The sequence below is a fragment of the Zootoca vivipara genome, chromosome 7 (genome assembly GCF_965207765.1).
Source record: "Zootoca vivipara chromosome 7, rZooViv2.hap1.1, whole genome shotgun sequence".
Lineage (NCBI taxonomy): Eukaryota > Metazoa > Chordata > Lepidosauria > Squamata > Lacertidae > Zootoca > Zootoca vivipara.
In genome coordinates, this window is record NC_142590.1 from 75,246,960 (window position 1) to 75,260,737 (window position 13,778).

General features: G+C 43.0%; 1 protein-coding gene across 3 annotated transcripts in view; it reads left to right on the forward strand.

Moving 5' to 3' along the window:
• EYA2 (EYA transcriptional coactivator and phosphatase 2) overlaps positions 1-13,778 on the forward strand; it is a 129,934-nt gene that overhangs the window by 44,308 nt on the left and 71,848 nt on the right. For all 3 annotated transcript variants that reach the window (XM_088674609.1, XM_035122412.3, XM_035122411.3), the window contains exons 2-4: positions 561-679; positions 6,330-6,378; positions 7,241-7,383. In XM_088674609.1, the coding sequence (XP_088530735.1) occupies positions 571-679; positions 6,330-6,378; positions 7,241-7,383 (301 nt within the window). In that variant the 5' untranslated portion in view covers positions 561-570. The remainder of the gene's footprint in view (positions 1-560; positions 680-6,329; positions 6,379-7,240; positions 7,384-13,778) is intronic.

The following is a 13,778-nucleotide window of genomic DNA, read 5'->3' on the forward strand; positions in this document are numbered from 1 at the left end:
CTAACGTCTCCTTAAATCCCGTTGATTTCAACAATATTTAAGCACTCTGTGTGCAGTATTGCTGACATTAAGATCAACAAGGACCTATCCCATGTAACAGCTTCTTTACCCTTCAATATTCCATAACTGTATAATGCTGTTGAGTGTCTCCTCTTTCCATTCTTGCTGCAAAACATTTGTGTGACTCAGAATCTTACCCAGAGCCACTGTGCGCATTGGACGGTGATGACAATCCTAAAACGTGTTGCTTGTTCTTCATGGTGTTTTAAGAAACACATAAATGTAATCTTCTGATGGCAACATCCAGGATGAGCGGGAAAGCATTCAATCAGATGGGCGTAATCTCCAAGGGAAGCGGCTGCTCGGTTTTTAATTCCGCATTTTCCCTTCGCCGAAAACTTTTTGTGTGAATGTTGTTTATATAGAATTTATATGAAGCCAGGGTTTTGGAAATCAGCTTTAATATTTACTCCTAGGGAGAAAAAAATTGGAATCATTAGCGAGCATGCATAATTAATGAATAAATTATCTGAGTCCCCCCCCCCTTTGTTTTCCTCCAGGTATAAGGAAATGCTAGATCTAGTGACATCACCCAGCTTGACTGTAAATAGAGAACACCCTGACATTCTGAAGCTTAACCTTTCTAACACTTATGCCACTGTTCCAGATGACATAGAAGGTAAGCTGACAGTTTTTGTTCATGGTTTATTAACTTTAGACGCCTAGCCATGGGTGTGTATGTAGAGTGGGGGGGGGGGAGAGACCAGGGCAAACAGACATATGGCCTTGGCTTGTATGAATCAGGGCTTGGACTTTTACTCTTAAATGCATCTGTCCAAACCTACTGGATTTCCTATTGATTGCATTGGCAATTATTTCAGTTTTCAACGAGGAAGATGTTCAAACAATGGTGCAACTTAATGATGGGATGTAAGATTTGCATGCATATGAGGCTCCAGGTTCAATTTCCTCCTCTTTCCCACAGCATTTCCTCTTATAATACAAGGAAGGGAAGGAAATTAACCCAGGTACTGCAGTGGTGCTAACATTCAGGGTTGACAACAGCGCGCCAAGATGAACCAAATAAGGGCTATTTTCGATGTTGCTTTTGTTTCCTTGTACCTTTTGAAGCACTTAGAGGAAGCAGCAGTGTCAGAATAGTCAGCCTGGATGTGAGCAATTGATAGACCAGCTTCAAAGTGCTTTCCTGGTTGCACATGATGGGTGTGGATCTGACTGTTTTGATACTACCCTGGCTTGTATTTTAATCTTTGTTGGAAGCCACCAAAGTGGCTTGGGAAACCCAGGCGGATGGGTGGGGTACAAATAATAAATTATTATTATTATTATTATTATTATTATTATTATTATTATTATTATTATTGCTGTTTTCTCCTATCTGACCTACTTGCATCTTTAATGACAGGATTGCCGCCTAGATTCTTTTATATTTTCTAATTGAACTTAGAAAGGAAATGGGTTTGAAGAGTGTATTTTGCTCACCTTGGTCCTAATTTTTCCGATTTGGGCCTTGGGCTTTATAAGGTAAAGGTAAAGGACCCCTGGACGGTTAAGTCCAGTCAAAGGCCAAGGGAGCCAGCATTTGTCCATAGACGGCTTTCTGGGTCATGTGGCCAGCATGACTAAACCACTTCTGGTGCAACGGGACACCGTGAGCGCGCAGAAACGCTGTTTACCTTCCTGCTGCAGCAGTACCTGTTTATCTACTTGCACTGGTGTGCTTTCGAACTGCTAGGATTGGCAGGAGCTGGGACAGAACAACGGGAGCTCACCCCGCCATGGGGATTCGAACCGCCGACCTTCTGATTGGCAAGCCCAAGAGGCTCAGTGGTTTAGACCACAGCGCCACCCGCTCCAAATTTCCCTATTTACAAGGGATGGTTCCAATTTTCTAGTTCTGTTTCCCCTGGTAAATCACAGGTCCTAACTTTTGTTTTGGGGACACGTTAGCATGCCTTTTTGGAAAAGGCATGTTGGCCTCCGTGCACATCTTCAGTTTTAGTTCCCTTACTGCAGGTCTCTAAACGTTAAATCTCTCGGTGTGTTGCACATGCATGCAAAGACAGATGTACCTAAATACAAAATCTGAGTGCACTGCTTCATTGCTATCCACGCCTTCCTCTCCTTTCCCGCTTGTTAAACATCGATGAAAGCGTTTCAGTTTTCATCTGTCCCCTTGTGTGCAGCTGGATCCATTGTTGGCTTCAACATCCCTGTACCTGCCTTTCTCGCAGGGTGTAATTCGGGAGTGGAGAACGCACAAGTCGTGCGTCTTTGAAGTGGTCCCCTGCTTTTCATCTGTGAAGAGTTGGAGGGTGTGCTGCTGTCGCTGCTTTGGTGTATGTTTTTAAAGATCGGAAAGCGGACGCTGACACTGTTATCATTGCAGAATGCTTATCCCCCCCCCACCTCTCTCTCTCTCACACACACTGTCAAATCTGTGGTCTGAAGTTTCCAACTTGGCAGGTACTAAGGGCACATTCTTTTGGTAGTTGAGGTTAGGGGATGGAAACTTATCTGCCTTTCCCAATTCCCATCTTCTCCCTTCACTTGGACAGTATGAAGAAGAACGGGGCGGGTGGGGAGGGGGAAGAATGTTTAAATCTGTTTTTAAAATTATTGGCGGATGATGCCGCTGAACTAGTTTTCGCTAGTACAATTCCAGCTATTGTTTGCTGCGGTCCGGCCTCGGCAATCTTCCTGTTGAAGCGGGGCTGGCAGAAGGCACTAGCTTATTAACCGTAGCGATTAACCCTTCGCTCGCAACATCTTTCTTGGGGCTTCTGCAACACTTAGCAGGCAGGCTCTGGGAGGTGCCAGAGGCAAACCCAGATGCTAGGATGTGACCTGGAGAAGCTGTGGCTCCCAGCAGGACCCCATGGGTTGTCTGAGGGTCAAACTACACATAGCATGTAATGCGTAGCCTGGGGTGTTGTGTTAGCTTTTTTTTTGTCTTACTCAGAGGTTAGTGCAGAGCCCCAAACTGCTGCAGGACCAGGAAATGGAACATTTTAATCTTTCCTCCCACCTACCTCTGCCTTTCACTGACCAGTCCACATTTGTGTGGACCAGGAAAGCAAAGGTATGCCCACTCCCACCCCACCCCCAACATTGTAGTCCCCAATACCCAACCCATACGCTATCCTTGCACTGGGGCGGAATGTCTGAAGTGGGGTGCCTGCTGTATTTTTGGAGATTCCCCATGTGGTTTTAGAACTTGCCGTGATCAGGGTTCTAAATCGTGTAGGCAGCCTGTGCAGACCCAGACCCTCAGGGACACAACAGGGTGTGTGTGTGTGTGTGTGTGTGTGTGTGTGTGTGTGTGTGGCAGCAATCACAGATCTATTCTCCCCCCTTAAAAAAAAAACCTTGCAGAATTTTAATTGCATGAGGTATTGAACTGCTAAACAGCACTAGGGAGTAATTTATTTATTTTTTAAACTTTTAAGAAATGTTTTGTTGAAATTAAAATAGCTGAAAGGGATTATGAATAAATAAAGACGGATATGGCAACAACAACAAGAATCAGAGGCTGATCAGGTATAAAAAGATGAAGCAATTGTCAATTTAAATGACAGCGAAAATTGATCCATGCTAATGCCAAATGGGCTTGATCAGTAAATTGGCTAAAACATTTACAATTTAAATCCACATATTTAGTAAGATTGTAGGCTTTTATTTCATACTCTGGGCTTTATCTTACTGGTTTCCCATATGAAACATTTTTTAAAAATTTTTTATTATACTTCTTGGTTAAAGGGACGTACTGTATCTCTATCGGTTACTGAAGTTGCTTTTTTCTTTTATAATTAATAAAGTTAAACAAAAGGTGAGTGCAGAGAATAGAGAGCGAATAAGGCAATAGCCTATTCATGACATTGGATTCTGTATTGTGTGAATCAAACAGGGGTGTGCACACAAGCCCTAACCTCAATTTCCCCATTCACAACAGCACCACTCCGGCCTATCTGATATCAATGCCTGAAAAAGGATTCAAAGTACGATGAGGTTAACGTGTTGGGAACCCTAAAAAGGCATTTAAAATCTTCTTTCAGACTTTCCCTCTCAATACATTAAGGCCTGAAGTTGAGCTTGCACGTGTGGGGCTGTTGCGACAGTGCTTGTATGCGTGTCCCTGACCCCTCCCCTCTTTAAGCCCACATGCCCCCCCCCGAATGCCTGAAGAGGAGTAATGGAAATGATGTGAAATTTTAGTATATTCTGGTCATTCGGTCCAGGAACTTTGCTCTCACGCTGAGAAATGAAAGGCTAACTGATAACTGATGGATTTCTATAGGTGATGCTCTATTTAATTCTTAGTAATGAGAAAAAGTCATTAAAGCATCAAAGGCGAATGAAATAATACTCAGAGAATAATTTTCAATTGAGAACAAGCAAAAGGATACAGAAATCTTCCTCTGCAGAAACATGCGCCAGATATTTTGGAAATGTTCTCGCAGGCTTTACAGAATAACAATATTACGTGAGCCCATAGGATTATTTCTTTATATTTTCAATGTATTTGCATATTTCATTAAATAAAACATGCCAGAGATGTTTAATTCACTATCTTATGAATTGCTGAATAAACTGAAGGTTGTCTCATCTTAGACGACTTCCTAATGAGGACAATCATCTTCTGGCTATGGGGGCACATCCTGCGCAGTCGCTGTTCTATTGCCCCATGCTATTGAGAGCACAGTAATGTGTACATATTTTTTTCTTTAATGTGTGCGAGACAGTGCAGAACCTTCTGTTTTCAGGTACGTTACAATGCTGCATTCCACATAACACCTTCTGGGAATGACTCTGTTTGATGGGGGTTCTCTGGACCTCACACAGCGTGGGAATGTCTTCCCCCTCCTAAGGCTGTTTTGGTGTTCAGTTCCACCATGCGATTAGAATTCCGCAAACATCTACAACCGTTCATTGCGTGGAGTTCTACATTGCACCAAGGACTTTCACAGGTACAGCAGGCTCCCTCCCCACTGCCAGTGTTCTTCCTCCAACATGTAGTGGGGTGGGAGAACTGACTTAGCTGTCACATTCCCACTCTCTCCTCAAGCAAGGCAAAGAATGCAAAATTCGATTTCTGGCCTTGACTGACACTTTGTAAGACTCCTGCCCCCATGCAGTAGCTTGCAGTATTGTAAATTTATATTGTGAACCGTGTATTGTGTATACGGGCATAGGGCAGTATACACATTTTTATTGTTATTTTTATTGTTTCATTGTTAAAACCGTGTTTATGGAAGGCAATCTTACTCGGCTACGAGTGATCGCCAAAGAAGAGAAGAAGACACATTTTTAATAATAATAATAATAATAATAATAATAATAATAATAATAGGTTGCTATGGATCCAGTATTAGGTGGTGCCATTGCTCATGGTGAAAGTATCTAGATTTTAAAGGAATATATTGTAAATACACAATAATAATTAATAATTATTATTTATTATTTATACCCCGTCCATCTGGCTGGGTTTCCTTAGCTTCTAGCCCTTACATTGCATAATAAAGATGCAAATCAATGTGGCAATGGATGCTAAAGGCTAGAAACCAAAAATCAATCTGAACATATGCATCCTAATAAATATACGGTATTTGGCTTTTGAACTACGAATACTAGTAGTCATGAATGCAGTTGCTGGAGAGGAGTGGTATGGCCATACCATCCCCCCATGAGTTGTAAAAGAGGTTAACTAGGGGTTCTGACTTTTCCCTTGCGAGATTCTTTTTGGTCCTTGGATGAAGGTCATTGGACACCAGTGACCCAGTGAAGTTCTGCTTTCCTTTAAAAATGCCCCTTTGTTATCCTGGCACTTTCTCCTTTCTGGTTTTGCTAAATGGCTTGCCAAATGTTGATTTTCTATCAGCGTGTCACTTTCTTGACATGAGCATGGACCCAGGATATCTTTCATCTTCCTCCTAGCCTTTGGTACTTCCTTTATTTCGGGACCAATCATCCAGAATTTGGAGTCTTTCATGCGTTGCATTGCTTTCGTGGCATAGGCTAGTAAAGTCACTCCACATGAAAATAACTCAGGTCAATGTAGCTTTCTTCCCTACCCTTCTAACCACACAATTTAGAGTCCCGGAGCCCAAACAGTGCATGAAGCACAGTGATATACTGTATATCTACAGATATATGCATTTGATGAAGTAGACTGTAGTCAATGAAAATTTATGCCACTTGTTTATAATGTGCTGCAAGACTCCCTCTTGTTTTAGTTGCTGCAGACTAACGTGGCTATTCCACTGGAAAGTATAGTTGATGTGATTTATTGTGTTTGTTTTCTTTTGTAGGCAACTCCAAAGCTGCGCCTCAGCGTTCTCTACATCTCTACACTACAAAGTAAGAGTGCCTGACTGAATCTGTGATTGTTGTCAAAATAAGTGTATTGTTTCTAGGGTTTTCACCAAGAACAAGAACTCTTAGGCTATAATCTTAAGCTTACCTTGAAGTAAGTCCAACTGAACTCAGCAGGACTTGCTTCTGAGTAGACACGCCTAGGTTTGTGCTGCTAGTTGATTACAGCACAATCCTAACCATGTTTACTCAAAAGTAAGCTCTATTTAATTCAATGGGGCTTGCTCCCAGGTAAGTGAGGTTAGGCTGGCAGCCTTAAACGTGTGTACAAATCTGCATAATAACTCTGAAGAATATTGCTGGCACATTACAGCCAACGCCAGATTAGAATAAACATTCCCCTTTCTTCTTGTTCACATAGAAGAGAATTCCTCTAAATTGATGCTCCTGTTTTACTCGGCAGTCATGATGTTCACATGAAAGCCAAGGGGTGTTCTTGGAAGCCCAATTCATCGTTTGGAATCCAAACCATGGTTAGCAGTCACAAACCATGGTTTTGCATGATGTCTGAGCTAAGCTGTTTTTAGTGTTACAATAACAATCACGTCAAATTTTGAAAAAAGCAAGCATGAATGTGTCTTGCAAAAAAGCAGGGTTGCATTATACCACAAATATTTAGCTCAGTACAGTCTTATCCTGACTAGAAGCAGTTCCCCCATGGTTTCAGGCAAGGAACCCCATAGGCCTGCTCCAGTTCCTTTGATTGTTCAGAAAGGGAGTGATTTGAAATAATTGTTTAAAAGCATGCTTTAGCAGAATACTATATATAATTTTTCAAGTCAACTAGAATTTAACTGTCGAAGTCATCCATGGTTTGTCCTAATTTCTCCCTCTTTCTTTTGAATAGGCATTATCCCCATATAGTAACAGTCCCATCTTTCCCAACGATGGCCACATATGGACAAACTCAGTATAGTGCAGGAATCCAGCAAACCTCTGGTTATACTGCATATCCGCCGCCTGGTCAACCTTATGGAATACCTTCCTACAGTGAGTAGTGTGCTAGCTGTTTCATTTTTATTTTCAAGAATAAGAAACAACAGTACATGTTGTGTAGAGCTGGGTTGGAAATCTAATGGGAGTTGTGGCTGCCCATGTTAGTCGGCACCCCTGTGTGTTCCCCACCTCTGGTTTATAGGCCCTTGCTTCATTTTACAAATGTCCGGACAACAACTGTAATATAGCAAGAGTATCAGCAGCTGTTAGGGTGGCTGTTTCATGGGTTGAAGTGCATAAGCCTTCCTCTGTCGTTCAGTAGACCAGAGAAACACAACCATGCCCTGTGCACTCAGCTGTATTGTACCTTGTGTGTGTGTGTGTGTGTGCATGAACATTAGTTGCATTGCCAGAGGGTGCTGTGAGTGACATTTGAAGCATGGCCACTGGTTAGATCCCTCCCCCCCCCCAGCATGTTCACTGAATGCATGGGTCAGATCATCTGAAAAGAGACACAGATTTGGAAGAAACAGTGGGTCATAGTATCATGAGCGCCATCAATTACTACTATTAAGCTGAAAAAGCAAGCAGACAGCATCTTCTGACTTTGTCAACACATATGCTCTGAAGCTGTGGAGAGGGTGGTCAATCAGGAGGTTCCACCTTATTTAAGGAAGACGCTCTTGCATATTAAGAGGGTAAAAAGGTAAAGGGACCCCTGACCATTAGGTCCAGTCGTGACCGACTCTGGGGTTGCGCGCTAATCTCGCATTATTGGCCGAGGGAGCCGGCGTATAGCTTCCAGGTCATGTGGCCAGCATGACAAAGCCGCTTCTGGCAAACCAGAGCAGCACACGGAAGCGCCGTTTACCTTCCCGCTGTAGCGGTTCCTATTTATCTACTTGCATTTTGACGTGCTTTCGAACTGCTAGGTTGGCAGGAGCTGGGACCGAGCAACGGGAGCTCACCCCGTCACAGGGATTCGAACCGCTGACCTTCTGATCAGCAAGCCCTAGGCTCAGTGGTTTAACCACAGCGCCACCTGTGTCCCTTAAGAGGGTAGGGTTAGACAAATTGGTCGCCATTCCCTGTTAAGTAGTGGTATGGGATACTGGTGGCATGGAATATTTGTAATCTGAGTTACTGGGGGACATATGTTCAGTAGTTGGCCAGCCAAGAGATTTGTGCCTGGCATGGGACAGCTGCATATTCCTGCATTGCAGGGGGTTGGACTAGATGATCCCCCAAGGTCCCTTCCAACTCTACAATTACAGGATTCTATATAGAGATTCTATATAAAGCACAGCAAACTCTAGATGATGGCACTACTTACATTTTTCATACAGATGCAGTGTGCATTTTCAGACATACGCTGTAGCAAAATTAATAGAGAGCAGATGTTTGTTTTGAGACCCTGCCTTACTGTTTTCAGCAGCTCAGAGCCTGTGTGCTCACAGCATAGAACAGCCACGCTTCATCCTGTACAAACAGAGATCCTGTTAGATGTATTTGGAAGGCTGAGATCTCCTTTTGTTTTCTCAGTGGAACTTCCCGTTCGTGGAGTAATGTGCATGATTTTTCAGCGTGTAAAGGGCCTAGTGTTGGGGGGGGGGGGGTTAAAACAAAATCACAGAAACGGCCAGAAAGCTGGAATGTGCAGCGCACTGCATGATAAAATAACTATAGGTGTAGTAAAACTAGTACTTGCAGTAGCAGTTCAGAAGAGTGGAAATGGAAGACAAAACATTGAACCTGCATCTGAAGCACTTCTTGTAGTCTTTTGCTGTTTGTTGTCGTAGCTGGAAGTAGCGTTTGCATGATCTGATCCAAGCGCACAAACTTTGAGTAGATCAGAACTTGGATGGTACTGAATAATTGGAGATTATCATGCAAGAGAACCGGTGCAATACCTGAGCAACCACCAGACTCAGGTTGAGGATACCGTGTCATAATGCATTATGCATGATAGCAGTGGGAAAGAACCAAAGGGGGAGATGAGTATTATTATTATTATTATTTAGTAAATTTATGCAGGCAACTCCCAATTTACGCAGGGGTTATGTTCCATGTATTAGTGAAATACCATCGGAAAAAAGCTTCAAGCACACCATTCTGCCCCTGCCCTGACAATTTCTGTCACGTTTTAGGGTCACTTCCTGGTTCGGCGCAATGCGCACATTCACAGTCATGCACATACAGTGGTACCTCTACTTACGAATGTTTCTACTTACGAATGGAGCTCCGTCCGCCATCTTGGATGCAGTTTAGATAGGATTTTTTCTAGTTACGAATTTTTTCTCCCAATGCATTCCTATGGGATTCGACTTACAAATTTTTTCTACTTACAAATGTGCGTTTGGAACGCATTAAATTCGTAAGTAGAGGTACCACTGTATCAGACGCGCCTAAAATAGTCGCTGCCTGTATAACAAGCTTCATCCGCGGATGGTTTTTACAACATAAAAACACAAGATGTGTGACATAATAATAAAAACAATAAATGAGTATGTAGGAAGACTAGCACACACACACACACACACACACACACACACACACGAGATAATAACAGGCAAGGTTGCTGCATGCTTCGTGAGTGCTGGGGTTTAATGCTGGACCACATGCTTCACTTAACACATGAAAGGCACCTGAGCTTTACTTACTTAGAAGCTCAAAAGACTGGGACCCCAATTGGACCATCTCCGAACTTTGGTGCCTCTGGTACACGCAGTCTTCTACTTGTCTCTTTTGACTGTGAGAGGAAGAGAAGCAAAAGCTTCTGCTTTCACTTTTTTCATAGTTTATATATATATATATATATATATATATATATATATATATATATATATATATATGATTTTTTTGTGTTCCTCTGTGTACAGTCTCACTGTTTCCAACTTAGATGCTTTTATTAGATAATATTTTGGTATTTTGAAATAGCGCAACCGTGGTTTTGATATTTTGGTTAACATTAAACTAAAGAGAGTTGGAATAAAAGAGTGTTCCTAGGGGGAAATAGTACTTCAGTGAGAAGTGAACACAAAGGCTTTTAAATGCAGAAAGGAAGAGAAGGGGAGGAGGTGTACATAACCCTGAGGCTTACTGCTGCTCATTTGTGATCAGTTGAAACCATGGTTTAGAAGAAAGTTTGATCGAAGTGGGCTTTTATTTACGGCTTCACCTGACAGATACTTATTTTTTGCTTTTTGGGAACTGGAGCCAGGATCAGGCCTAAAAAAGCATGTGAACCCGGCATATTGCGTGTGAGCCAAGCAAATTCCATTTACTATGTACATAGAATCATAGAATTGTAGAGTTGGAAGGTACCCTGAGGATCATCTAGTCCAACCCCCCTGCAATGCAGGACTATGCAGGGATTGAACCTGCAACCTTGGCATGATCAGCACCACGCTCTAACCAACTAAACTATCCAGGCTCCATTGGACTACATGTTAAGTCATATGAACATACCAAGAAGGGTCTGCTGAATCGGGCCAATGGCCCATCTAGCTTTCAAAGTGGCTAACCAGATGTCAGTGGGAAGCCTGCAAACAGGACTTGAGAGCATTTTCCTTTCCTGTGGTTTCCAGCAACTGGTACCAAGTACTATGCATAAGGTCCCAGATATCTGAATTGAGGCAAATTCACTGCGTGGGTTTCGGAGGACAGATTCTGTAGGGCATCATGGGAAGCAGTAACTCATTCAAAAATTCAAAATGTATTATATATTCTAGGCCCCTGAACCTCTCTCTGATGCTTTTGAAAGCATAAGAGTGCTTTCACGAACAATGTAAGGAATGAATTTCGTTCCCGAGAGCCAGTGTGGTGTAGTGGATAAGAGCGGTAGACTCGTAATCTGGTGAACCGGGTTCGCGTCTCCGCTCCTCCACATGCAGCTGCTAGGTGACCTTGGGCTAGTCACACTTCTCTGAAGTCTCTCAGCCCCACTCACCTCACAGAGTGTTTGTTGTGGGGGAGGAAGGGAAAAGGAGATTGTTAGCCGCTTTGAGACTATCAAATCCAAACTCTTCCTGAATGGGATGCGGAATGCAGGAGTCATTCAATGTCTCTTCTGATAAGGGTGATCTGTACATTCTATTTATTAACAACAAAAACAACAAAAAATTAAAGTCTAGTCCTTTTGGGTATTGTTTGTGAGAAGGCCATCACAGTCCACATCAGTTAACAGAAACTTAATCTTTGAGGCTTGTTTTTGCAAGTCTTTCTCGGAGTCTTAATTCCTTTATCATCCATTGCATCTCACGACTTAAAGAATGTTTTGGGTAAATGTCAATTTTATATCACCATCCCTTATTTAAAAAAATAAAAATGCCCTGATTTGCTGGATGAACAAGTAGATTGAATGGATTTCCATAAAACTAGTACGTGAACATCTCCGGGCATAGAGACCTGCCTTTATAACACTAAACTCTAACAAGGCAAGCAGAGAAATCTTTAGGTTTGGTTTGCTAGATCTCGTTTATGTGTTGTATCAGCTGGTTAGAAGCCAAGACAAATGCTGAACAGTTGCCATTGTTAACAGCAGGTGAAAACCAGGCCATTGGCTACTGGCTGCTGGCTGCAGGGCATACATGAGTCAGCCCCACATGCTGTTTATAAATCCTGTAGATTACCTATTTTGCATCTTCTGAACAATGGTCTCCCCTCTCCCCCCCCCCCGCCCCCCCCCTGGCTGGCTAGTTTTGCATGTGATACTCTAGATTTTGAAAAATCCCACCTGGCAGTCAACCAAGAACAATGAAGTACTATTGTTTTTCTGGCTCGAAAATAAAACTATCCCAAGTTCGTAGACAAAACGGAGAAGTACGTGGAAATTAATTTGGTGCCAAGTTATTTCTCTGTCTGACAACAGACTTCCCGAAAAAGCATGTCACTGAAGATTAACCGTGGCCAGGGCTGCCGATTGTAATCAGAATACAGATGTCAGGAGAAGCCGTTTCTCTGTGTGTGCACCCATGAAAGTTAAAGTCGGACAGCAGCAAGGGAGCCTGATATAATAGCATATACCGTAATCACCTCTAGCTGCCCAAACAAATTGGCTTGCTTTTGGCATGGGGTGTTACTGTTCGGATAATGCACCTCTGGGAATTCTGTTGGAGTTCTTTTTCTAATTTCCAAACGGCTGCAAAAAAGCTAAGGGGGACAATTTCACTACTAGCTCTGAGCTCATACGTGGCTCCCAGTGAGATGTGCCCCACTCTGACAAAATGCAGTTTGCACAAGAGAGGTGCAGGTTGACCCCCTCCATCCCCAGGTAGAGTGTGAACTTCTCTGCGTCATTGAAAACATTCAGATGCATGGAGTTTGTATGAGCTCGCTTTCCTTCCTAGAGAATGTATGAATCCAGGTAGAGGATCCAAACCCTGGGGCATGACAGACCACCAGCCATTTTTAAACTTAAGAGGTTACCGTGACATGTGCTCCCCTGCCAGATTACTGGTGGGTAGGACTGGAGGTGGAGAAGATTGTGTTATGAGTCCCGTTGCTCAGCGGTGCCAGTTATAGTGACTGCAATCAGAGCATTCTTTAGGAAATATTTCTGACATTTCAGGATTCAGCTTAAACTGACTGGCCCACATCCAGCCCACCATGACCACGGCATCCAGGCACATGCGCAGCCACACCAGACGCAAGTGGAAACAGAAGTAGAGCTGGGTGTCATCAGCATATTGATGATGGTGCACTCCCTATCCCCTGGTGACTGCTTCCAATGGCTTCCTAAATATATTGAACAGGGTTGGGGATATACTGTAATTAAATTCTGCAGCACAACGCAGCTTAACAGCCAAGGTGTTGAGGTCTAGTCGCCCTCTGAAACATGTACTCCAGGGGGCAGCAGAACCTCTGTAAGACAGTACCCGCCACTCCTAACCCACTGGAGATGCCATGGCTGATGGGGTTGGAAAGTCTCAGAGAAATTAAGCAAGATCACTAACTTTCCCGATCAAAGTCATTCATCAGGACACCCAGGGACTCGGAACTGCCAAAAACCTCACAACCCATCAAGAGACATACACACATTTCTCCCAACACACATACACCCCTCCTCAGCTCTTGGACAGTCATAGAAATCCAGGTTGGAATTTATTTATTTATTTCATAAAGTTTACACACCTGGCTTAATTGTAAAAAAAAAAAAAAATCTCAAAGCGGTTTACAAAAGACAAAACAGTAAAACCGAGAACAGTTCACAACTCTAACATACAAAAGTCAACTTACTGAAACAGATCAAAACTACCTAAACTTTCTATACATCCGGGTAGGCTTGTCTAAACAGGAATGTTTTAGCAGACACCGAAAAGGGTACCGTGAAGATGCCTGCTCGATCTCAATAGGCAGGGAGTTCCAAAGTGTAGGAGCTGTCACACTGGGGTAATCTCATGTGCTACCTGTAGTAGTGCCAATTCTGCTGATCGAAGCAGTCAAGTGGG